Source organism: Lactuca virosa, chromosome 4, assembly GCF_052849685.1.
Source record: "Lactuca virosa cultivar CGN04683 chromosome 4, Lactuca_virosa_CGN04683_v6, whole genome shotgun sequence".
NCBI lineage: Eukaryota > Viridiplantae > Streptophyta > Magnoliopsida > Asterales > Asteraceae > Lactuca > Lactuca virosa.
The window spans coordinates 421343243-421371055 of NC_136429.1; the positions used below are offsets into that span (position 1 = coordinate 421343243).

The 27813-nt window shown below is 37.8% G+C and overlaps 1 protein-coding gene across 1 annotated transcript; it reads right to left on the minus strand.

Annotated features, from left to right (window-relative positions):
- On the minus strand, positions 1 to 3857 carry LOC145108987 (TMV resistance protein N-like). The gene is made up of 4 exons (XM_079046080.1): positions 3334 to 3857; positions 1952 to 3056; positions 1519 to 1860; positions 1 to 1396 (listed from the first exon to the last, which is right to left on the minus strand). Exons 1-4 carry the CDS (start codon positions 3810 to 3812, stop codon positions 548 to 550), a joined length of 2775 nt encoding a protein of 924 aa, XP_078902206.1. The 5' UTR covers positions 3813 to 3857; the 3' UTR covers positions 1 to 547.
- Between the last annotated feature and the right edge of the window lie 23956 nt (positions 3858 to 27813).

Here is a 27813-nt window from a genome sequence, read left to right on the forward strand (position 1 = left end):
AAGAGGCTTTTATGTGCAGTAAATGCAAACTTTATTAACCAATAACCATCCATCAGTTTTTTACAAAGAGAATACTAAGCCATATACACACGATGAAGCATCACAATGTTTACTATAACCATAATTAACTAACTTATATAACTGATTATAACTTCCATCAACCAACAACTTGAAATGCCTAGATTACCCTTCAACAATAATTAGCTCCTTAAGACACTTTAACTTATATAGATCCTTAGGCACCTCTAGAATACCGCCTTCTAGTTTAAGCTTTCTTAAACGCCATAGCCCACAGATTCTTCCTGAAAACGTCTCAAGGTTTGTGCAAGCACACATACCAAGAGAAATAAGCATCTCAATTTTTCTAGTCAATGAGGGTGGATCTTCATCATAAATACAACTAAACTGAAACTTTGACAAGCTATTGTGGGGATGAAATGGGCAGCTTTCTAGGGACTTCACACCCAGATCTAACTCAGCTAAAGGACCAACCTCAAGTGATTCATCAAAACTACAAGAAGTAAGATCTTTTATCTGAAACAAAAAATTATCCAAACCCCAAATCAGATAAGTGTAAGTTAACAAACTTTTTCAGACCTTCAACGGGAGGGCGAAGTTCTACCAAATCATAACATTTTGCTAGATGCAAGTTTTCAAGATTTGGAGTGTGCCCAATGTCAAGGATCCTCAACTTTGCATTAGTGAGGGTTAATGATCGTAGGTTTAGACATCTACGGGGCATGTGAAGTTTTTCCAAACTGTTGCATTCAACAAGATACGACTCTTCAAGATTTGGAGCCAGCCGAAGGTCAAGTGTCCTCAAATTTGAACCTTCAAGGTTGACGTATTTGAGGTTTAAAAATTCAACAGGCATGTGAAGTTCTTCCAGTTGACAACATAATCCAAGATTTAACCTCTCAACATTTGGAGTGAGCCCAAGGTTAAGGACCCTCAACCTCGAATGCCTAATGTTGAGGTTGGCGAGCTTTTGACATTCATACGCCATGTTAAGTTCTTCCAAGTAACGACAATCTCCAAGATCTAATTCCCTGAGATTTGGATTAAGACCAATATCAAGGGTCCTCAACTTTAGTGTAGTTAGTCGTAAGTACTTGAGATTTAGACATCTATCAGGCATATGAAGTTTTTCCAAACTGTTGCAGAAGTTAAGAATCAACTCTTCGAGATTTGGTGCCAGCCTGAGGTCAACAGTCCTGATGAAACTTGAATCGCTGAGGTGGACGTGTGTGAGCTTTAAACATTTAACAGGCATGTGAAGATCTACAAAATTAGAACATCGCCCAAGATCCAACGTTTCAAGATTTGGAGTAAGTCGAAGGTCAAGGGTAGTCACCATTGAATAACTGAGGTCCAGGATTCTCAGCTTGTTAAGAACCTAAGGTAATTAAAAAAAAAAAAAAAAAAAAACAAAACAAAACTTATTAGAGTAATAACAAAGCAATGAATGTACAACATTATAATATATCATGCAAAACAATCAAACAATCATATTACCACCTTTTGTTCTCCCCCTTCCCAAAGTTGTTTGATTTTACTGCCTGGCATCTCAAGTGCAACAAGGTTACTTGCATGAAATGTTACGGGTAAAGACCTAAAAGGGTAGCCGGTGATATGCAGATATCTTAAAGCATTTGGAAATTCTGGGTTGACTATATTACAATCCCAATACATATAAGGAGCAATGACTAGATTAGAATCCTGATACACACGTCGATACACTCGTTGAGCAGCTTCCACGGAAAGAAACCCAAGTCCCTTCATCTTTCTAAGACCTTTGAGATCAAATTCCCGATTGCTATTTTGAGTGTCGAGTCGTATGCACCTTGTCGCTTTTCTACCCTGTAATTCAAAAGAAGTCGCCATGAATCTTGTTTTAACAAATGAAAATATTTTAGTTTTTCCTAATTTATAAATAAAAGTTAATCCTTACCAAATCATTAGCCAATACATTTCTAATTTCTTCATGAATCCACAATCGACTATGTTTATGAGGTTTATCCGGGTGCGAACGACGAACAATATTTCTGCCCATTTCTTCAAGATGGTCATGCATGCCCACATACTTGTAATTATTGTAATTATGATAAATAGTTATGAGAGATTTTTTCTCAAGAACTCTTAAACCATTTCTTGCATGAAACCCACAGCTTTCGAGTGCTTTGATTGCATCATCTTTCCGCCAACCTTTCATGATGCATGCAACATCTAGAAACATTTCCTTGTAATCCTCCTCTAGTGTGATATAACTTAGTTCCAACTTTTTCAGAGTCTCTTTTAACGGAATCATTTTTAGTCGTTCTAGGGCATCTATCCACTCAAGCTCAACTTTACCACAAAGAAACGAACCCAAAACTTTGATCGTTAAGGGAAGACCAGCGGCATAACGTACAACTTGTCTTGATAGCTCTTCATACTCTTGAATTGGAATCTCTCTCCCAAAGGCATACCTATTGAAGAGGCAAATTGCTTCCTTATCGGATAACAAATTTACATCATGAATTAACTCCACCTTGTGTGCTACCAGGACTTGCTCATCTCTTGTTGTGATGATAATCCTACTTCCTAGCTTGAACCAATTATGCTCATCGGCTAACGCCTCAAGCTGGTCTATATGATCCACATCATCTAGAACAACAAGAACCTTTTTATCACGCATCATCCTCTTCATCATGTGTTTCCCATCATAAATACTACTTACACGAACGTCTTCATTTAAGATATCTGAAAGGACTTGCTTTTGCAAAGACTTTAAACCAAATGAAGAAACATTTTCCCTGACATTTTCAACGAAGCTTTTACCTTCGAACTGAAAGGATATGTGATCAAAAACAGCTCTTGCTAAAGTTGTCTTCCCACCACCTCCCATCCCCTTGATCCCGATCATGCGGACATCATCACAACCAATTCCTAAAGATGGTACAAGATCTTCGATCCGGGTCTCCATTCCTACTAACTTTTCATCAATGTTGAAACTGATGGAACGTAACTCTAGTGAAACTTCTTCAACTATTTTTTGAATGAATTTAGCTTCATGCCTGTTTTCTTAAAATGATTCAATTAGCCTATTCAAAATCCGACATGACATGCAGGTTACTTTCAGATCTATAACATAAGTGATACAACCCTCTATGAAAAAAACAATACAGTTGTATAATCATATTTCATGGTTATTCTCTGGACAAGACACAAATTGTGTTAAAATTTGACGATCTAAGATGCCATTTAGGAGCCTTTTACATCCAGTTTATATGCTAGATCAAAAATAACTAAAATAGAAGAATATTGCACAGATATAATTAATGAAGGAATTACCCATCAGTGGTCTTCTTCAACTCCCATCCAGCAAGGTCCGTTGCTTCTTTGAGAGCCACCCTCCATTTCCCAGCAGCCTCTTCCATTTCGTACTTGGCAAATGCTTCTCCAACTGCCCCACTTTGGTTGCGGACTTCGGAGGGTTCCACATCATAGAAGATAGGGTACGCAGTGTGCTCTGTCGTCATATGGCACTCCATTATCTTCACAAGCTCATCCAAGCACCAAGATGAAGAGGCATAGTTCTTGGAAAAAACAATGATGTAGAATTTTGAATCTTCAATGGATCCGATGAGCTCATCACTGATCTTTTTACCTTTTTTGATTCTCTCATCATCCTTGAAAGTACGAATACTTTTTTGCTGGAGAGCATGAAAAAGATGATCAACCAAGTTTGTACGAGTATCTTCACTCCTGAAACTCAAAAATACATCATACTTAAAGCTCTTATGAACAGATGAAGTTGAAGAAGACGCCATTGAAGGTATGATTGAAGGATCCTAAAAGATCAAATCTTTGTTGGGAAAATCTATGCGAAATGATTGCAAAGAAACTTGAATGAGATGGATTGAGTAACCCTCCGTGTATATTACCAGTAAAGTCAACGTTATAGGTAGGCACTTTTGGTCAAAAAAACTGTAGGTTTAGTTGAACAGATTATAAAAGTAAAGAAGAAACTCGTATACTTATGTGTATATTTTCTTTTTGAAAACAAATATTTTATTTTTATGTACTTCAGAGGTTTCTTTTATTTTATTTGTGTTTATGAAGAAATATCCAAAGGATATTTATTTTTTCTTGTATTGATGGGATATAATGAATATTTTATCATTTCGATATATATACTAGAAAAAAAAAATTATGGAGTCTATGTAAAATATATTTTAGTATTTTATATATAATTGAGTTGAGATATTGTTTATCTTTTTTTTTCTTTATCGTAAAATTGTTAAAATCATCATTTAATTATTTTACTTTTTACATTCATGTCTTTTTTTAAAACAAAACTAGTTCGGTTTCATACTTTCATATTACAGACAAATTCTTTTTATACAACTTTCTAATGCAACTTTAGTCACAATACAACAATATACATTTGTGGTAATAAATCAACAATATATCGCATGAGTTGTAGGAAAGTAGATATTTAGCGGTATCTTCTAGGTAAATAGTGGTTATCCCACTAGTAGTTATCTCTTTCGTTTGTATTTGTATTTAAACACTTTATTGCATGCTTAATGATCAAGAAAAGATATCCAAACCCTATTTTTTTCACATTGCGGTACATAGTCTGTCTTGTGATCCGCTAAATTAATAGACGAAGGTTGCCATGATTAAACTTGATGACGCCGCCGTCGAAGCCCCACTCAATTTATCATTCGATCCAAATTCATCGTTATATATCCACCCTAATGACTACCCATGAAAGTTGAAACAATATGAATACACTACTAGTGCTAAAGAAATGTGGGATGGTCTTGAAGAACGTTTTGGGAAGGAAAGCGCACTACGAGCGTACCAACTAAACCAAATTCTGACAACAATCAGACAAGATAACAGGTCTATCTTAGCATACTTCATGAAGATGAAAGGAATCTAGGAGGGGATACTTTTCATTTCACCAATCCCAAGATGCACATGTGGTATGTCTTCATGCAGTCTCGGAAAGAGACTTGTAGAGTCAAAAGAGAAGGGGCGAATTTACATGTTCTTGATGGGGCTTGATGCACTAGTACAGAAGAGCTTTTTTAGTGCGAATAAATTTTTTTTTTTGAGGCGGTTGTATGTGGAAACCGCCTATCAAATTCATGCAGCATTAAAAAAACACGAAAACCGCATTAAAAGAGCAATAAAAAATTCCTCCAATAGATTTATTAATGCGGTTCACCAAAAAGAAGCATTAAAAACGATTTTTTGATGCTATTTGCTATAAACGCACTATTAAATTATGATTTTTTGGTGCGTTTTTTTATAAACCGCTTCATTAAATTACGATTTTTTGGTGCCATATTCCAAAAACCGCATCAGTTAAAAGCTAGTTATTATCAGTACGAGGGTTTCTCTTTGTAAATGTGAACGTTCTTCGCCGAAGATTCCCTCCGCAAGTGACAAAAACTCAAAATAGCCTCATTAAATTGTCTAGTTATCTTCATTAAAGGTAAATTAAATTTTATTGTTCTTTTGATTTTATATTACCTGTTTATTTATTAAATGATTGTTTAATTGTTATTTTTAAATTGATTTTTATAGATTATTAAAATGTTAAAATTTACATAACCTGTTTGTTGAAAATCGATATATTACATTGTTTGTTTGTTTATTTTAATTTTCAGATGAATCGTGATTATTGGATGTACAAAGTTTCACGTTTTTCTGAACTTTATATAGAGGGTGTTCGAACTTTTATTAGGGTTGCCGAAGCAAATCGCGTGAATAAAGGAAATGAATCGATTTCTTGTCCTTGTAACCTTTGTAAAAACTTTAAAACGTTTAATTTTATTGGAGAAATAGAGTATCATTTGTTGCAAAATGGTTTTGTGCCTAATTACACTTGTTGGTCAAGACATGGAGAAACACTTCTTGATTGTGGCACATCGTCGAGCAATATAAATTTTCATAATAGTACATACAACAATGATTCATATGTTGATGAAGATGATCATCATTCAAATGACCCAAATGACAATTTCAATGAAATGTTTGATGACATGGAGACTAACATGGATGATGTTGAACAAGAAAAGTTACAATGCGTATTTGAAGAAGCAGAAACACCGTTATATAGCGGTTCCAAATTTATGAAACTCGATGTGGTATGTAGGTTGATTAACTTAAAGTCGAAAAACGGATGGACTGATAAAAGTTTCACAAGTCTATTAGAGGTTTTGCATGACATTCTTCCGGAAGATAATGTATTACCCATTTCTACATATCAAGCAAAAAATGTATGTGAGAGCTTGATATGCTTATTATTAGAGATGAAGCATAAAACTAAAGAGGTTAGTGTCCGAAAGGACATGGCCGAGATGGGGATACGTGAAGATCTTGCCCCCAAACAGAGTGCTAACGGTGTTTATCTCCCACCTGCTTGTTATACTACATCAAAAGAAGAAAAAATAAAGTTTTGTCAATGTTTACATGATATTAAGGTCTCATCAACTTATTCTGCAAACATTAAAAGATTTGTATCGATGAAAGACTGTAAATTGTTTGGAATGAAGTCTCATGATTGTCATGTTTTGATGACACATATGATTCCTATCGCAATTCGTGGAATTTTACAAGATGATGTCCGGCATTCTATCACTAAGCTTTGTTTGTTTTTTAAAAACATTCACTCAAAGGTTATTGATGTAGAAGATTTGGATCAATGGGAGAAAGACGTTTATGTTACACTTTGTGAACTAGAGATGTACTTTCCACCCTCATTTTTTGATATAATGGTTCACCTCATATCTCCTATCGTACAAGAAATTAAGGCTTGTGGTCCTGTATTCTTACGGTACATGTACCCTTTTGAAAGATACATGGGTATCCTAAAAGGTTACGTAAGAAACCGTAATCGGCCAGAGGGTAGTATTGTTGAAGGGTATACTTGTGAAGAGGTGATTGAGTTCTGCCAAGGTAATCCTATTAATAATATATTACAGTTATAACAATCTATAATATATTATATATAATATTAATATTTTTTGTAGGCTATATGAAAGATGTCGAAAGTGTTGGTGTTCCAAAAACTCGTCATTCAGGTCGACTTGAAGGAAAGGGAGGTGTCGGTTTCAAAATAAACATGCCAACTTATGAAGAGTTACAAGTTGCACATTTAGTGGTCCTAAAACACATGAAATTTCTTACTCCTTACGTTGATGAACACATGGACATGTTAAAGTTGAAATACCCGGGTAAGGAAAAAATGTGGTACATAAACAATCATAACAAAGAGTTTTCGAGTTGGCTGGAAAAGAAGGTAGCAGAAACGGATGTTGATGAAACCGTGAAAAGGTTGGAACGTGGGCCAGATTGTAGAGTTAAATCTTATCAAGGGTACGACATTAACGGTTATACGTTTTACACCAAAGATCAAGATGAAAAAAGTACAATGCAGAATAGTGGAGTTACAATGATAGCATCAACGACCGAATTCGATAGACGGGATCATGATACTTTGATAAGAATAGCCAAAGATTCTTATTACGGTGTTATACACAAAATTTGGGAGTTGAATTATTATGACTTCGTTATTCCTGTGTTCAAATGTAAATGGGTGAATAACCGTACATGTGTTCAAGTTGATAAAGATGGTTTTACACTTGTTGACCTTTCAAATAATGGCTATGTATCTGAGCCATTCGTTCTCGCAAAACATGTCACACAGGTTTTCTATATCAAAGACCCGAGCAAGAAAAAAAGCACATCGTCTTACAAGGCAAACGACGTATTATTGGTGTTGATGATGTCGTTGACGAAGAAGAATACGACCACTTTGATGATCTACCACCATTTTCGGTTGGTATTGAACCCGGTAATTACGATAATATTGAACACACAACATTCGTACGATCTAACATAGAAGGGACATATGTTGATTAAGTGCATGGATGGTTTTTTTTTTCATTTTTGAATGTTGTTTTTACATGACTTTTGTATGAAATACTATCTATTGATAAATAATAACAATATTGTCCTTATCTTTTGATAATTATAATGTTTGTATAATTGTTATAAGAAATATCAAATAACATTTAAATGTATCAGGTAAGACTTTTTTTATCTGCGGTGTTTGATCACTTGTGATGACATTTAATGTATCAGGCATTTACTTGTTCTGTTAACAAAAATAGGTAATCTACTTTTTAGGTGAAAACCACCCTAAAAAATAAACCAAACCGCTTCAAAAAAAACGAAAACCGCAACAAAAGATATACTTCTAGTTTTTACGTGGAAACCGCCCTAAAAAATAAAAGTAACCGCCTCAAAAGACAAAGACAGCATCAAAAAATACAAAACCACCTCAAAAAATACGCATAAAAAGAAGCTAAAAATAGTATCAAAAAATCGATAAACGCATAAAAACACATTGAGTTTTGATTGAGTAGTATTTTAGAAAAGATAATTATGTATTGTTATTTTCTTTTTAGAAAAACTAAATTATTACTGGTGGGCCGGCATTGGTGCCTTAGACCATATTCTACCACTAAAGTATCAAAAAATCGATAAACGCATAAAAACGCATAAAAGTAACCTACTACTACCACATAGCATGTAACACATAACCATATTCTATCTAGTATGAGTGGGTATGACCACCCCCTTTTGGCCCTATCAACCGGTAACCTTGGGGACTATCTCCCCTACTGCTACTAGCATCTAATATCATATCATACTAGCTCATAACATATCAGGTAGTAGCAAACCTAGATGAATATCACAAAGACAATCATCTAATATACAATTCCTACTAGTGGGCCGGCATTGGTGCCTTAGACCCACCTCTACTGGAAGGTAACTCATCCGACTCGCCGAGTTGTATGAACAACTCGGCGAGTTCACCTTCATCAGATGAACAAGTTCTGACCTTGACTCGCCGAGTTGTATGAACAACTAGTCGAGTTCATCTTCAACCATAAGGAGATTGCCTTGGATCCGAATCCGAATCCGAAACCCGAACCCGAACCCGAACCCGAATTTGAATCCGAACTCGAATCCGAATCCGAATCCGAATCCGAATCCGAATCCAAAACCGAACCCGAACCTGAATTCCTTACACATGATGAACCTGACTTGTTTACATCCTTGAGCAAATTACAAGAACAAAGACCTCAAATTAAATCTGTTGGTTTTCAAGTAGTAGAGTTTTTTGGGAATGCAAATGTTGTTAATATTTTTTTCACCCAAAGGGATGTATCGTCGTAGGGTTCAAATTACCATCCAATATATCGAGGTATTACAACTACTTTTAAGAGATTGGCTTGATCAAAGCGTTATTCATTGGTTTGCGATGTAAGTTATTATTATATTTTTTAATATGGTATAATAACTTTTTAGATATAATTAATTTTTACTAACATTGTGTAATATATATATAGGCTTCTTTTTAGGTCGCCCAATTCCGAATGTGCTTTTTTTGATCCGCTTTGCATTGCACGCTTAGATACTAAAACAGACCTGTCGCCCGTCACTAAACATATCGAAGAAGTATTTTCCTATCATAAAGGCAAACGATATTTTTTTGCTCCATATTTACAGGGGTAATTTTTTTTTCTTTCCATAATACGTTCACATACATATACACACTACACTTATATAAATACACAGTACACATATATGCTTACTTGTTAAATAATTCTTATTTTTGCAGTATGCATTGGTTGCTTTTTATCCTATGTCCTGAAAGCAAATGTGGTTATATTCTTGATTCTTTACATTATGAAAAGAAGCAAGAAAAGAAAAAGGACGGTTACCACTTTCCTTCTTTCATTGATAATGTTTTCCCGGGACGAGTTAATAAGTGGGAAACGGTAAAGGTATGTTTTCTATTAATTTTTATCAATGTATTTCAAGTGGTTTGAAATAGTTATTGTGAATTAAATGTAGTACTACAAACAAAAAGATGGATGGGAATGTGGATTTATAGTAATAAAACATATGAAGGAGTTTGTTGAGACCATTCAACATGATTTTGAAAATAAAGTAAGTATTTTGTATAGATTTAAAATATCAATATTTTGTGTGTGTGTGTGTGTATATATATATATATTGTTTGTTTGTTTGTTTGTTGCAGTTATGGAAAAAGAAGAGTTTTGTTGCGCCCGTTAAACTTGAAGATATGGTCTCAGAAATAATACCTCGTTTAATTAAGATGGTGAACGATAGTCGGAAAAGAACTTTCTAAGAATTATAATGTTTTGTGTTTTATTATAACTAAAATGTAAATTAGAAATTGTTGGTTTTTTGTATAATGAAGTTTTCTTAAATACTATGTTTTTGTTTATTGATGATTTTTAAATGATATATTATTTTTTATAGTGCGGTTTTGTTTTTGTACTGAATATATATATATATATATATATATATATATATATATATATATATATATATATATATATATATATATATATATATATATATATATATATATATTGGCTCTATTATTTAATAGAGCGGTTCCGATTTGCTGGTGCGATTATTTAATAGGGTGGTTGTTTATTTTTTGGTGCTAATATTTAATAGAGCGGTTCCTTATTTGTTGGTGCGATTACTTAATAGGGCGGTTTTTGATTTTTTAGTGCTAATATTTAATAGAGCGGTTCCTGATTTTTTAATGCGATTTGTTATTTTAATTTTGATATCTTATAAGGCGGTTTCCCCGGTTTTTTAATGCGGTTTGTAAACCGCATCATCAAATAGTGTTATTTTTTAATGCCATATTTTTGGTGCGGTCAGAAAACCGCATCAACAAATTATATTAACCGCATCATCAAATCTCTTCTGTACTAGTGATGATTCCTTTGGGACTGTGAATATGAAATATTAAGCACAAACCAATGCCTATTATCGTTAATGTTTATCACTTAAAAACATCTGTGTTTTAAGAAAGACGAATGGGAAAGTTATTGTGAATCAGATTCGTGGATAAGTAACCACGAATAGAACCAATCTGCAAAAGAAAGGGAACCAGAATGGATTGTGGTGCAAGCATTATGGAAAAACTAGTCACATGATCTAGGGTTTCTCCGGGAAAATATAGGATACCCAGAATACTAGGATAATCGTCAGCAAATATCAATAACAAAATAGAAGAAAACGATGAAGTTGAAACCCAAGGCAGCCAATGTCAAGTTGAGCCTAACCCAATACTAGGCTTCGTGTTGAACAATATGCAAAGTCGATGCATCAATTAAATTATTTTAATAAATTAAAGTTGAACATTATGGTAAGATATGCTTTACCACACCTTAGGTGATCGACACAAAGGTCATGGAAGACCTAGCATGTCGTTATTAGTTCCTCTTTATAAGAATTATAACAATTGCCTTTTTTAATTGATTTTGTATATTACATCCCGTATATATACTACAAGATACAGAGATATACAATCTAAAATAATAATAATAGACCAGCCTAAACATAAAGAGCTTAAACAAAATAAATATTATCAACTTATCTTGACATCTGTCAAGAGTTATCGTTAATACCCCCCCCCCCTCCGGCCGCAAGCGAAGAGGTGGTGGACCAATACGTAGCTTGGCGCGGAATTGCTCAAAAAGCGGACGGGAAAGACTTTTGGTGAAGATGTCAGCTAGCTGTAATGATTTCGGAACAAACCGTGTATCTAATCGACCAGATGAGACTAACTCTCGGTCAAAGTGATAATCGATATCAATGTGTTTTGCCCGTTTATGAGAAATGGGATTCTGACTTAAGAAGAGGGCACTTCGGTTGTCACAAAGAAGAGTAGGTCGATCAGGTGGTAAGGCATGTAACTCACGAACGAGATGACTGATGCAAACAATCTCAGCGGCGGTGTTTGCCATTGCATGATATTCGGATTCACAACTAGAACGAGATACAGTCGGTTGCTTCTTTGCACTCCAGGAAACAAGATTGCCACCAAGAAAGATGGAATAACCATATGTAGAACGATGAGTTTCGATACAACGAGCCCAATTTGCATCTGAATATCCAATCAGAGAGGAAGAGGGTGGGCGAGTAAAGTGTAGACCATAGGATAAAGTACCCTTGACATAACGTAAGATACGTTTAACGGCTTGAAAATGATCAGTCGTAGGAGCATGAAGAAACTTACTGACTTGGTTGACAACATATGACAGATCTGGATGGGTGATGGTCAAATACTGAAGGGCACCCAGTAGTGAACGATAAGAAGTGGAGTCTGATAGAGGCTTACCAGTAGTGAGAAGAGGTGTTGAGGTAGACAATGGTGTGGTTGCAGGTTTGGAATCTTGAAACCCGGCATGAGTTAATATATCATGAGCATATTTGGAAATGAAATAAACCATTTTCCATATATGACACCTCAAGACCTAGAAAGTAAGTAAGCGTGCCAAGATCTTTGATGGCAAACTCAGCATTGAGTTTAGAAATAAATGTTTAAATGAGAGATGCATGGTTGCCTATGAGAATGATGCCGTCTACATAAACAAGTAAATAAAGAACTTGGGCATCCCGTTTGAAGACAAAGAGGGAAGTGTCAGCTCGAATGCAAACAAAACCAAGACTAATAAGAAAAGCGCTTAGTCGTTGAAACCATGCTCTAGGCGCTTTCTTGAGTCCGTACAACACCTTTTTTAAATAACAAACATGGTTAAGAAAGTGTTGGTCAATGAAACCTGGTGGTTGTTCCATAAAAACTGTATCAGTTAGTTGTTCGTTTAGAAATGCATTGTTCACGTCTAGTTGATGCAAGGGCCAATTGTGCATGATAGCGAGAGATAGGACAATACAAACAATTGAAGCTTTAACCACAGGAATGAAGGTGTAAGAATAATCTAACCCGAGAATTTGAGAAAAGCCTTGAGCAACCAAACGAGCTTTATAATGTTGTATTGAACCATCAGGATTGAACTTTGTGCGGAAAACCCACTTTGAGACAACGACATTGGAAGCAGTAGAATGAGGCACTAAGACCTAAGTGTTATTTGAGCGTAACGCACTCATTTCTTCTTCCATGGCAGACAACCAACGAGGATTTTTAGCAGCCGACTTGAAACCACGATGCTCTTTGATGGTAAAAAGAGCCTGAAACAAAGGTAATTTATCAAAAAACGTGAGATCCGCCTAATGTTTTGGTTTGAATATGCCTGATATGTGCATATTTAGCTATATATTTAGTATAGATTTTTATTATTTATTTGCTAATTTATTGCAATTTATGGACAAAAGGTACTTAATTGTGTTTAAATTATATTTTCAGTCTAAAAAATGTGCTCGGAAGCAAAAAGAAGCAGGAGATGCAATCGGAAGCTCGGGAATTGAAGAAAGAAGAAAAAGAGCCAAAATCCTGAAGAACTCGGCGAGTCTAAACGTCTACTCAACGAGTTCCCACGAATGTTCGCGAAGCAAAACACAAAGTCCTTGTCGTATACGGATTCCTAAAGGGGACTCGGCGAGTCGGTTATCTACTCGACAAGTAGCCCCTGTTTTCTAAAGACTATAAATAGAAGCCAAATTGTTGAGTTAAAATCTCTCTCTGGAACCCTTGGGGATTACTCTGCGATTGAAGTGCTGCTGAAGCTTTGGAGTTCATGAAGACAACCTTATACTTCAATTTTAAGGAGATTAAAGGCAAAATTTAGTATACTCTTTACTTTATCTTTTATTTGAACCATGTTTGAGTTATTAGACATTGTTTGTGAGCTACTATCTGCTGTGATTATGAGCTAAACTTTTCATCTTCTGTTTAGGGTAGATAAAATTTATAACTATGGATTGATTTATGGTTGGATTAACTGTTTATTGGTGAATTATGTTTTATTAAGCTTGTTAAAGAACCTTATGCATTAACCACAACTATTTTCTGTTAATTAGCAAGTAATTAAGTTGCATGAACATCTCTTAATTGCTTACCTCATATGATTTGTGTGAAAACATTGTTATGTGCCTAGGAATAGCGAATGTGAAACTAGGATTAACTAGAAAATGGGTAAATTAATGTGTGAGCTTGTGTGATAAACCATCAACAAGAAGTTAATTGAATTAGTAATTTGATTAGCTAATTACAAGTCTTATTCAACCCGAACAAATTAACTAGGAAATTCATTAGTTTAATCACTTGATCACTGCTTAAATTAATCTGTTTTCTAAGGATTGGTAATAGCGAATGTGAACCTAATCACTTTAATCGGTAGCCAATAACAATTAATCCATTGCACTTGCCATAAAATCAACCATAGGAGTCAATGAATCGAACCTAAACAAAAGTCTTTTTATCATTGAATTTAGTTGGTCTTTACTTGCTTAGCTGTTAGTTATTAGCATATTAGTTAGTTGTGTAAGTTTCTAGTCTTGAAAACCTAGAGAAAACCCTTACTTTTATTACTTGTTTTAGTTAATTCTAGTGATTAGTTTAATTACCGTCCCCTGTGTTCGATACCCTGCTTATTCGATTATACCACCAATTGACAGGTCCACTGCCTTTGTGTGTCTAAATTATATCTTTAAAGTAGGACTAAAACTAGTGCATTTATATACACATCAATGCCTGCACGTGATCTTGTGACCATGGGATGTGTGGAACCCAAAGACGAATTGGTGACAGAGGTTTGATCAGCAGGTGGCGAAGTGGGTGGTGTTTCTGGTGTAGGCGAGTCAGTCGGTGATGACAAGGCAGTCGCTGATGAGGACGCAGCAGATAGCGGGACAGAAGGTGTCGAGACTGGTGGAGATGTCGAAGTAGGCTTCTGGACATCGGGAAACATTGTAGTGGAAGGCTGCTGGGAAGAATCATTGGTAATGTGCTCGGGACATAAGGAGCAATTTGTTGAGGTTTTCGTTTTTTATATGCCATTGGGAGATGCTTCTGGGGAGAAGGTAAGAGAAAAAGGTTCCTGAAAATCAGAAAAATCTATTATTTCATTAATAATAGGAGATATAACACCGATGAATGGAAAATTGGATTCATCAAAGGTTGCATGACGAGTGGTGTAAATGTGTTTTGTTGAAAGGTCAAGACAACGGTATCCCTTGTATTGTGAGCTATAACCGATAAAAATGCAGGAGATACTTCGTAGAGCTAACTTGTGAGCCGATTAATTCCATCAATAAGGAAAAACACGACATACAAAACTTTAAAACACAGCATAATTTGGTGTTGCTTTATAGAGAACTTCAAATGGAAACTTATGATTCAAAACTTTTGTAGGAACCCGGTATAACGTAGGTTGATGTACTAAATGCATCAACCTAAAGAGATGGCGGTGCACTTGTGTTAAAAAGCATTGCTAGACCCGTTTCTATAATATGTATGTGTTTCCGTTTATCCATATCGTTTTGTTGTGGGGTATGGGGACAGGAAAATTGATGATGTGTGCCATTTTCTAATAATAGAGTCCGAAGACGGTTGTTAACAAACTCGGTTCCACCATCACTTTGAAAGGTTTTGAGTTTACATGAGAACTGTGTTTGAACAAAAGCAAGAAATGCAGTAAGTATAGTAAAGAAATCTGATTTCAACTTTAAGGGATAAAACCATGTAAATTGGGAGTAATCATCCACAAAAATGCAATAACAAAAGTAACCATTACTAGGTTTATGTAAAATAGATGTAATAGATAAGAAACCCAAGTTTTTCAATAAAGAAATAGTGTTACAAGCAATACGTCCTAATCTAGCGTGCCATAATTCAAAAGATGCAGAGAGTCGAGAGGATTTTAAAGTTGCTATAAGTGCTCCATGACCTTGCTTGAGTACATATAGTCCATTTTCACATGTTCCCCTTGTTATGATTTCCTTTGTGGATCGATTCTGAATGGAAAAAAAAGGATTAGAGAACAAGACATCAACCGGAGAATCTTTAGTAAGTTTGCTAATTGATATAAAATTCTTAGTGAGATGAGGAACCACAAGCACATCCAACAATTTAAGATCTTTGGATAGAGAAGATTTACCAATATGAGATATGTGAGAAGTATTACCATTGCCAAAAACTATCTGATCATTGCCCGAATAGGAAGAGGGTGATTCAAGATTTATAGGAAAGGATGCCATAGGAGTCGAAGCACCAGACTCAACGTACCAATCTGGTAAATCACGAGTGACATGGCATTGTGCTTTGAATGCTTGTGCCAAATTTGCATTCTGGTTCGATCCTTGGCTAGCAAAAGTGCTTAACTGAGGACAAGAGTTTGCAAAATGACCGTTTGTATTGCAAAGTTGATAATGGGGTGGTCGTCGACCACGACCCCGACTACCGGAAAAAGAACCACGACTGCAATTACGACCAGCAGTATTGCTGCCACGAGATTGAGTTGTTGGAGAAAAGGTACTCCCTGAGGGTTGTTGACGATCAGCAGTGAAGGTAGCAATAAGAGGGGAAGAACCATGAATGTTTGTGATGAATAACTCATGGCCTTCAGCCTGGGATAAAATATCACGGAATGAAAGGCGAAGCCGGATAGCGCGATAAGCTGTGGAGAAAGTCTCGAAAGAGGAACCAAGTCCACAAAGGAACCAGTGACTTTTGTCCGGCTCGTCAACTGGGTGACCGATGGTTGCTAAATGATCGCATATAGATTTGAACTTATGCCCATATTCTGAAATAGAAGACGAACCTTTTTGAGGTTTTCGAATAAAGTCCTTGAGATTCTACATTCGTTCTTGAGAGTCATGACTATAGGCAAGTTCCAGAGATCGCCATATATCATGAGAGGTTTGGAGACCTAGAATTTCAGTCATGGCCTCTTCAGATAATGAAGACTGAAGAATAAGCAATGCTCGTTGATCTGCTTGTAACCAGGTTGTGTACGCATGGTTTGGTGAAGAAACACCATCTAAAATAGTGGTTTTTGGTAGGATAGGAATCGAGCCATCAACATACCCTGACAGTCGTTGATATGAAAGAATGGGGAGAAGTTTATTTCGCCATAGTAGATAACTTGTGGAGGTTAATTTGATGGTGAGCATATGGAGGATAGTAGCAAGAGGAAGAATGCCATCAGAGGGTTTAGAGGAAGAAGATTTATCGCCTTCCATGAAGAAGAGATGAGGAGCCGTAACCTAGGCTAATACCATATAAGAATTATAACAATTGCCTTTTTTAATTGATTTTGTATATGACATCTCGTATATATAATACAAGATACAGAGATATACAATCTAAGATAATAATAGACTAGCCTAAACATAAGGAACTTAAACAAAATAAATATTATCAACTTATCTTGACAGTTGTCAAGAGTTATCGTTAATACTCTTTAATCTAAGAAACTCAACCAATGATGTGCCCTTCAAATTCAAGGAATTATGAGTTCAATACTTCCTAATACCATGAGGAAAATGTAACACCCGGATTTTTAACACAAAGTACACCAAAAAAAATTATATTTTATATACCAATATGTGACATCCCCTATTTTTCAGAACCAAATAAAAGTTTTTCTTTATGCTTTAAAATATAATGTTGTCTTTGTTACGGAAAATCTCAGTTTAATAAAACATTCTAAGATAACAAATACTCTTTCAAAATAGCAAAATCACTAAGCATGTCATAATTAATACCCAACATAGGTTACATCGTAAAGACATAACGTATTGATACTATTACAGTTATGTCTCTTTATTCACTCGGCATCCTATTCAAACTCCAGCAGCCTTAGTACTGTTATATGTGATGCATATAAATTTGAGTGGGTCAGGTTTGGAAAAACTTGGTGAGATACATAGGGTTTTCTACAGGTATCATGTCGTTCATTTATAATTATCTTTAGTAATGCTTTTTACAGAACTAATTGTCTAATTTTTTATATCACAGTTATCCATGGGAGAGGTCAATTTTGGATAAATTATTACCCTTAGCTACGCACGGTATTCAATCAGCTTTATAAGCTTATTCATTGTGACATCCCCATTTTCACGGCCAGAAAAGACCGATTTTGTTTATGCTTGTTTGAAAATCAGAGTAACATTTTAAATAAAAGTGTTGCGGAATTTGTCCCAAAACAAAATATGATAATGATTTATCAAAAGCATTTCCAAAGAAATGTATTTCATTAAAAGACTCGGGATGTCATGTTCGATACAGATCAAAAGTGTAAACAGTACAACATAAGCCTTACTACATTATTTCGTATTTACAGGCCTATAATCCCTTATCTCTGATCCAAACATCTATGCTCATGTGCCACTTCCTGTAATACAAGAAACTGAGTGGGTCAGGCTTGGGAGCCTGGTGAGCACACAGGGTTTTCAACCCACAATAAATAAGTTTATTAACTTTAACAAACCAAACAAACCCGATTACCCGTTCCCGTTTTCCTCACTTTACGTCCCTAAAACATCTAACACAAGGGACCTAGTCTAAGGACTTTCATCGGGATGACAACACATGCTTTGGGGATTCCTCAGCAATTTATGTCAAATAAGGCAACCATGTGGGGGATGGAGTACTTCTGGTAAACACACAGTTCAAATAAACACCTACAGGTTGCGAGCCTGCTAGCGTTCCACTGGACTGTCTACATAGTCTGTGGTCGTCATCTATACTCCGCTAGATGACCGGATCATCAATAACATCTATAACAAGGCCTCTCATTATTTTATTTTGTCACACAGCAACTATTACATCTACCCATGTTTTACCCAACACATTTTGTAGATATAAAATACATATACAGTTTAAATCTTTTAAAACATGTATAAAATCATTCATCCAGCATAGATAGCAAGTATACAGATAATATGCACACGTAGCACGTAATTTATATAAAATACTTCATATCAATGTGTAAGATGAAAGTAACTATGCACTCACCTGGTAAGGTGGTCACTCGGTACTCGGACAGCACTTTGTTATCTCGAAACAATTTTCATTTGACAAAACCTAGTATCAATACCACTAGGGTTTAGACTAACGTTAACCGCGACTAATTAATAGTCTAGCTATTATTATTATTATATAAGCGTTAAACAACACTCAATATAACTCATATTAATAGCACAAATAATTATTTTAAGGTCCTAATAACGTTACTATAATTAATTAAAAGTTATATTAAAAATTGTGTAGGCGTAGCTCACTTACAGCGGGTTTTCTTAAAAACTGGGCTTCGCTTGGAGAAGCGTTTCCGAACCGAAAGACCCTTTTTCTCAGGACTCCGGGAGCCTCGGGGCTTCCTTCGGGTGCTAGGGTTTTCACCTAGGCTTTAGGGGGGTTAGGATATGCTAGAGAGAGAAAGTAGTGAGAGAAAGAAGAGATTTTGGAGTGAAGAAAGTGGGCAGCCTCGGCCCTCTATTTATAGTAGCTAAACCTCGGACTACGTTGGGCGTAGCCCTCGGTTACGCTGGGCGTAATTCTCGGATAAGGATGCCAACTCGCATCCAGCTGTCTCGCATGTGCCAGTCTCGGAAGTGGATAAGAACCGAAGTACGCTGGGCGTACTTGGCCTCGGACGCGGGGCGTAGCGAGGGGCGACGTGTCGCAATCCAATGTGAGGCCTGATCAGGGATGGATGGTCCAGATGCTGCCACGTCATCAACTCGTATCAGATCTCGCAAATCCAAGTTCAAACTTCAAAAATTTGTATCTTCCGCATACGAGCTCCGTTTTCGGCGTTCTTTATATCCACGCGTAGGCGGGAACGTACTCTACAACTTTCGTTTAGACTCCGTCGGCTAGATTTGAATTTATTTTAAAAGTTATGTTTTTAACAGGCCGGGACAGGATTGGTCCGTTAAAAATTCATAACTTCTTCATCCGACGTCCGTTTTCGTCTGTCATTTTATCGTTACGCTACTATTAACGAGATCTTCGATTCTCGTTTAGGTTGTGTCGGCTAAAAACCGCTCGATCTAATATTCGAACTTCGGGCTGTAAACCGCTAAGCCAAAACTTCGAAAAATCATAATTTCCTCATACGAAGTCAGATTTGGGCGTTCTTTTTATGGACGCTCTCGGTTTAACGTATTCTACGACTTTCATTTAGATCGCTAAGGCTAAAACTCGCTCTATCATAAATTCAGTATTTACGCTTCCCGGTATCGTGCCGGTTCCGTCGCGAAACTTCGACGAGTCATAACTTCTTCGTTATAACTCGGATTTCGGCGTTCTTTATATCCCCGGAATCCTTGTTTCGACCACTACAACTTTATGTAAAGATATCAGGTTTATCTCACACTTTAATTTTGACGCTTATTTTTTTATTCTTTATTAATTATATATTTATAATTAAGTATAAAACACACAAATTCACATAATATTCAAATATTTTATTTTTATTATTTCAAAAGAGTTACAATAGTTGAGCTAGACTATTACATTGTCTAAAAATGTTTAGCCCCGAAACCAGGGCGTTACAATTCTCTCCCCCTTAGGATGATTACGTCCCAAAATCATGCATCAGCAAACAGATGCGGGTAGCGACTCATCATGTCACTTTATGTTTCCCATGTGAGATTCGGCCCATTCGAATGTTTCCGTCGGACTAGCACTAAGTCGACCATCTTGCGTCGTAACTTCTTAGTCTTGCGGTCAACAATTGCCTCGGGCTCTTCAATCAGCCTCTTGTTTTCATCCATTCTTAACTCTGAGATCGGAATTATGTCGGGAACTTCTCCCGTGAATTTCCTCAGATAACACACATGGAAGGTGTTATGAATGCCATCGAGTTCTTCGGGCAATTCCAGCTTGTAAGCTTGGTTCCCAATCTTCTGAAGAACTTTGAATGGTCCAATAAACCTTGGACTCAACTTTCCTCGTTTCCGAATCTTATAAGTCCCTTCCATGGTGAGACTTTAAGCAAAACCGAATCCCCAACTTCGAAGGTCATCGGTCGTCTTTCCTTGTCAGCATAGCTCTTCTGACGATCCTGAGTTGCTAACATTCTTTCCCTAATCACCTTCAGCTTCTCAGCAGTCTAATGGACTATCTCGGGGCCCATAAACTGCTTCTCTCCGGCCTCAAGCCAACAAGACGGCGTACGACACTTTTGTCCGTATAAAGTTTGATAGGGTGCCATCTTGATGCTCGAGTGGAAACTATTGTTGTAGGAAAACTCTACCAAAGGTAAGTGCTCATCCCAGTTACCTTGGAACTCTAGGGTACATGCTCTCAGCATATCTTCGAGTGTTTGAATCGTTCTTTCGCTCTGACCATCAGTCTACGGATTGTAAGTTGTACTCAAGTACAACTTTGTACCCAATTCCTCTTGTAGACTTCTCCAGAACCTTGAAGTGAAACGACTATCGCGATCCGATACAATCGTTAGAGGAACACCGTGAAGTCTCACAATTTCCTTCACGTAAGCATTTGCATGCTTATCCATAGACCACCTTTCGTTGGCAGCTATGAAGTGTGCACTCTTTGTGAAACGATCCACGACTACCCAAATCATGTCGTGACCGCTCTTCGTCCTGGGCAGTTTAGTCATAAAATCCATGGTGATGTCTTCCCACTTACCCATGGGTGCAGGTAAAGGTTCTAAACTCCCGTACGGTTTCTGATGTTGTGCCTTAACTCTATCACAAGTTATGCACTCGGCCACATACTTTGCAACATCGAGCTTTATCGTCGGCCACCAATAGTAGGGTTTTAGGTCCCTATACATTTTAGTGCTACCGGGATGAATCGAGTACATGGTCTTGTGAGCTTCTTCCATCAGAAGATCTCTTATTCCACCCGTCTTAGGTACCCAAATCCGATCTTGGAATACCTTCAGTCCTTGACTGTTTGTACCGAACACTAACGTTTTGCCCAAACGTTCTTCCTTTCGGTCATTCTTCTCTGAAGCTTCTTCTTGAGCTTTCCTGATACTTTCCACAATCGTTGAGACAACTTCTATTCTCAACACTCTTGGCCTTTTCCTTTCAAGATTGACTTTTCGACTTAGAACATCAGCGACAACATTTGCTTTACCGGGGTGATAAAGTATCTCACAGTCGTAGTCCTTGAGTAACTCTAGCCAGCATCGTTGTCTCATGTTCAATTCCTTCTGATTAAAGAGATACTGGAGACTCTTATGATCAGTGAAAAGCTTGCACTTCGTGCCATAGAGGTAATGCCTCCATATCTTCAAGGCAAAAACTACCGCTGCCAACTCCAAATGATGAGGAGGTAGTTCTTCTCATGCTCCTTCAATTGTCGAGATGCATATGCTATCACCTTTTCTCTTTGGGTCAAAACACATCCCAACCTGACTCCCGACGCATCGCTATATACCGCGAAGTCTTCAACTCCATCGGGTAGAGAAAGGATCGGTGCTTCACATAATTTCTTCTTTAGCTTCTCGAATGCTTCTTCGTGCTTCTCGCTCCATGTATAATTAGCTCCTTTATTGGTCAAAGCTGTTAATGGAGCAGCTATCGAAGAAAAGCCTTGGATAAATCGTCGGTAATATCCGGCTAATCCTAAAAAGCTTCGAATCTCCGTAGGACTTTTTGGCCGTTCCCATTTCATCACCGCTTCGATCTTTGTTGGTTCAACCATTATCCCTTCTTGGTTAACCACATGACCCAAGAACTGGACTTCTCGGATCCAAAAATCGCATTTGGAGAACTTTGCATATAGTTTCTCCTTCTTCAAGACTTCCTACACTTCCCGTAAATGCTGGCCATGCTCCTCCTGGCTTTTCGAGTAGATTAGAATGTCATCTATGAACACTATCACGGATTTATCGAGAAATGGTTTACAAACCCTATTCGTCAAATCCATGAATGTTGCTGGAGCATTGGTTAGTCCAAACGACATAACCAAGAACTCATAGTGTCCATATCTCGTTCTGAATGCAGTCTTCTCGATATCCTGCTCTCTCACTTTTAGCTGATGATATCCTGACCTAAGATCAATCTTTGAGAAATAGATCGAACCTTGCAGCTGATCGAATAGGTCATCAATCCTCGGAAATGGGTACTTGTTCTTCACTGTTGCCTTGTTCAGCTCTCGGTAGTCTATACACATTCTCATGCTCCCGTCTTTCTTCTTCACGAATAGCACCGGAGCTCCCCAGGGTGATGAACTAGGTCGAATGAAACCGTTGTCCAACAACTCCTGAAGTTGCGTCATAATCTCCTTTATCTCCGTCGGTGCTAATCGGTATGGTGCCTTTGCTATCGGTGTCGTTCCTGGTAACAAGTCTATACGAAACTTCACTTGTCTATCAGGTGGTAATCCAGGAAGATCTTCGGGAAAGACTTCTGGATAATCACACACGACTGGTATACTCTGCACCTCCTTCTTTTCCATCTTAGAGTCGATAATAAATGCCAAGTACGATGCACATCCCTTGGACAAACATTTCCTAGCTTTCATCAGGGAGATGATTCCAGAATTTACTATGCGTTTGTCCCCGTACACCATGAACGACTCTTTTCCGGGTGGGTTCACCCTTACTATCTTCTTTCTGCAAATAATCTCTGCATCGTTGGTGCTAAGCCAATCCATTCCCAAAACGATGTCAAAACCGTTCAACTCTATGGGCAATAGCTCTTCGTGGAATTCGTTTCCGTTTAGGTCGATGACGATGTTCCTAATACGGTTACTAACAGGTACGAACTTGCCACTGGCAACTTCCACAATTGGGGCATTATCAAGTTTTTCTATAGGTAATGCTAATTTCCCACCAAATTTATACGACACAAAGGAGTAGTTGGCTCCAGAATCAAACAGTATATTGGCAGGCAAACCATTTACAAGAAAGGTACCTGAAGCGACGTATGTTGCCTCCTTCGCAGCCTCGTGCGTCATCTGGAAGGCTCTCGCCTTCGGCTTCGATGGAATGTTGGGCCTTGCCGCGTCTTTCTTCTTCGGGCAATCCTTAGCAATATGCCCTTCTTCACGGCACTTGTAGCACACCCTCTTGTTGATGGTGCACTCATTGGCATAGTACCCCGTTTTCCCACACTTGTAGCAGGTCACTTCCTCGCTACATTTTCCCGAGTGCTTCTTCTTGCACATCTCGCACCATTTTGCTTCGTTCCCTCCTCCACCAAACTTGTTGGAACTGAACTTGCTCTTCTTATTGTTGGGTTTAGCAGACCCCTCAAATTTTCTCTTCTCGCCAACCTCAACCTTGCTGGCAGCTCTTCCCTTGATCATCTCCTCCACAGACTTGGCAGCCCAGATAGCTGCCTCCAGAGTATGTGCCTGACGTACCGGCACCGCATACTCCCACGGGAGTCCCTTAGCGTACTTGTCGATCTTTGTCAGCTCATCCGGAACAAGACGCAAGGTAAACTCCATTTTCTCCGTGAAGTTGTTAGTGTACTCATCAATGGACATGCTTCCTTTCTTCAGGGTTAGGAACTGGTTCTCTAGCTCGAGAAGGTTTTGGGCTGAGCAGTACTTGAGCTTGAATTGTACTAAAAACTCCGCCCATGTCAGCTTCAGGGGCTCATTGGGGCTCAAGGTATTGCCCAGGGTATTCCACCAACGCACAGCGCCCCCTCGGAACTGACGTACAGCAAATGTGGTTTGTAGTTTGCCTCTGCAACCACACGTCATGAAAGCTAACTCCATCTCTGAGATCCAATCCATGACTCCGATCGGATCTTCCTTTCCAGTGAAAGTCGATGGCTTACAAGTCAGAAAATCCTTGTACTTGCATCCATTCCTCTTGACTCCGTCATCCTGGTTGTTTTGTCGAACTATTGGTGGGTTGACTTGACCAACGGTCCCACTGTAGTTCCCCTCCTCAGACTGACCTTCGTTCAACTCGGGCTGTTCGATTGGTATGGTAGCTTCCTCTCGATTCTGTTGGAGCAAACGTCTGGTTTCCTCCATTTGACAATCTAACATCGCCTGGATCATCGCTTGCACTCCGGCCATCGTTATTGGCTCAGCAGCGGCTACCACAACCGGTATTTGCTCAATCACTGGAGGTTGGTTTATGTTCCCATTTGCATTCCCGGCTTCACTACGGGTTCTTGCCATTTTGATCTATACACCGAATAATGTGAATTTAGATTTTAGGATAGTCGTTTAAACTGTCCTTATCACTCCGAAACGTTTACATGTTAGTTCTAATATCGTAGTCGTACGTTTAGAATCCTAAACACATAAGGTTTCCAGATCCGCTCGGCAACAGACCATAGATCCGAACAAATAACAGCATATCAGGCACAAAGCATTTAGCACATAAAAGCATTTTAGGCATAATTCCTAAAATAAGCTAGTGCTCACATCTCACAATCATCGCTTAGCATTCTGAGTTTAAGTCTAGAAATCCTACAAATTCCTAGTTCGCTTAAACTAATGCTCTGATACCAACTATGACATCCCCATTTTCACGGCCAGAAAAGACCAATTTTGTTTATGCTTGTTTGAAAATCAGAGTAACATTTTAAATAAAAGTGTTGCGGAATTTGTCCCAAAACAAAATATGATAAAGATTTATCAAAGGCATTTCCAAAGAAATGTATTTCATTAAAAGACCCGGGATGTCATGTTCGATACAGATCAATAGCATAAACAGTACAACATAAGCCTTACTACATTATTTCGTATTTACAGGCCTATAATCCCTTATCTCTCATCCAAACATCTATGCTCATGCGCCACTTCCTGTAATACAAGAAACTGAGTGGGTCAGGCTTGGGAGCCTGGTGAGCACATAGGGTTTTCAACCCACAATAAATAAGTTTATTAACTTTAACAAACCAAACAAACCCGATTACCCGTTCCCGTTTTCCTCACTTTACGTCCCTAAAACATCTAACACAAGGGACCTAGTCTAAGGACTTTCATCAGGATGACAACACATGCTTCGGGGATTCCTCAGCAATTCATGTCAAATAAGGCAACCATGTGGGGGATGGAGTACTGCTGGTAAACACACAGTTCAAATAAACACCTACAGGTCGCGAGCCTGCTAGCGTTCCACTGGACTGTCTAGAATAGTCTGTGGTCATCATCTATACTCCGCTAGATGACTGGATCATCAATAACATCTATAACGAGGCCTCTCATTATTTTATTTTGTCACACAGCAACTATTACATCTACCCATGTTTTACCCAACACATTTTGTAGATATAAAATACATATACAGTTTAAATCTTTTAAAACATGTATAAAATCGTTCATCCAGCATAGATAGCAAGTATACAGATAATATGCACACGTAGCACGTAATTTATATAAAATACTTCATATCTATGTGTAAGATGAAAGTAACTATGCACTCACCTGGTAAGGTGGTCACTCGGTACTCGGACAGCACTTTGTTATCTCGAAACAATTTTCCTTCGACAAAACCTAGTATCAATACCACTAGGGTTTAGTCTAACGTTAACAGTGACTAATTAATAGTCTAGCTATTATTATTATTATATAAGCGTTAAACAACACTCAATATAACTCATAATAATAGCACAAATAATTATTTTAAGGTCCTAATAACGTTACTATAATTAATTAAAAGCTATATTAATATTGCGTAGGCGTAGCTCACTTACAGCGGGTTTTCTTAAAAACTGGGCTTCGCTTGGAGCAGCGTTTCCGAACCGAAAGACCCTTTTTCTCGGGACTCCGGGAGCCTCGGGGCTTCCTTCGGGTGCTAGGGTTTTCACCTAGGCTTTAGGGGGGTTAGGATATGCTAGAGAGAGAAAGTAGTGAGAGAAAGAAGAGATTTTGGAGTGAAGAAAGTGGGCAGCCTCGGCCCTCTATTTATAGTAGCTAAACCTCGAACTACGTTGGGCGTAACCTTCGGTTACGCTGGGCGTAATGCTCGGATAAGGATGCCAGCTCGCATCCAGCTGTCTCGCATGTGCCAGTCTCGGAAGTGGATAAGAACCGAAGTACGCTGGGCGTACTCGGCCTCGGACGCGGGGCGTAGCAAGGGGCGACGTGTCGCAATCCGATGCGAGGCCTGATCAGCGATGGATGGTCCAGATGCTGCCACGTCATCAACTCGTATCAGATCTCGCAAATCCAAGTTCAAACTTCAAAAATTCGTATCTTCCGCATACGAGCTCCGTTTTCGACATTCTTTATATCCACACATAGGCGGGAACGTACTCTACAACTTTCGTTTAGACTCCGTCGGCTAGATTTGAATTTATTTTAAAAGTTATATTTTTAACAGGCCGGGACAGGATTGGTCCGTTAAAAATTCATAACTTCTTTATCCGACGTCCGTTTTCGTCTGTCATTTTATCGTTACGCTACTATTAACGAGATCTTCGATTCTCGTTTAGGTTGTGTCGGCTAAAAACCGCTCGATCTAATATTCGAACTTCGGGCTGTATACCGTTAAGCCGAAACTTCGAAAAATCATAATTTCCTCATACGAAGTCAGATTTGGGCGTTCTTTTTATGGACACTCTCGGTTTAACGTATTCTACAACTTTCATTTAGATCGCTAAGGCTAAAACTCGCTCTATCATAAATTCACTATTTACGCTTCCCGGTATCGTGTCGGTTCCATCGCGAAACTTCGACATGTCATAACTTTTTCGTTATAACTCGGATTTCGGCGTTCTTTATGTCCCCGGAATCCTTGTTTCGACCACTACAACTTTATGTAAAGATATCGGGTTTATCTCACACTTTAATTTTGATGCTTATTTTTTTATTCTTTATTAATTATATCTTTATAATTAAGTATAAAACACACAAATTCACATAATATTCAAATATTTTATTTTTATTATTTCAAAAGAGTTACAATAGTTGACCTAGACTATTACATTGTCTAAAAATGCTTAGCCCCGAAACCTGGGTGTTACATTCATCCCATCATAGAAAAATAAATACAACCTCAAAAGTTGACGTACAACCTAAGAGATTTTTATGCACTTTTAAGGTACAATACA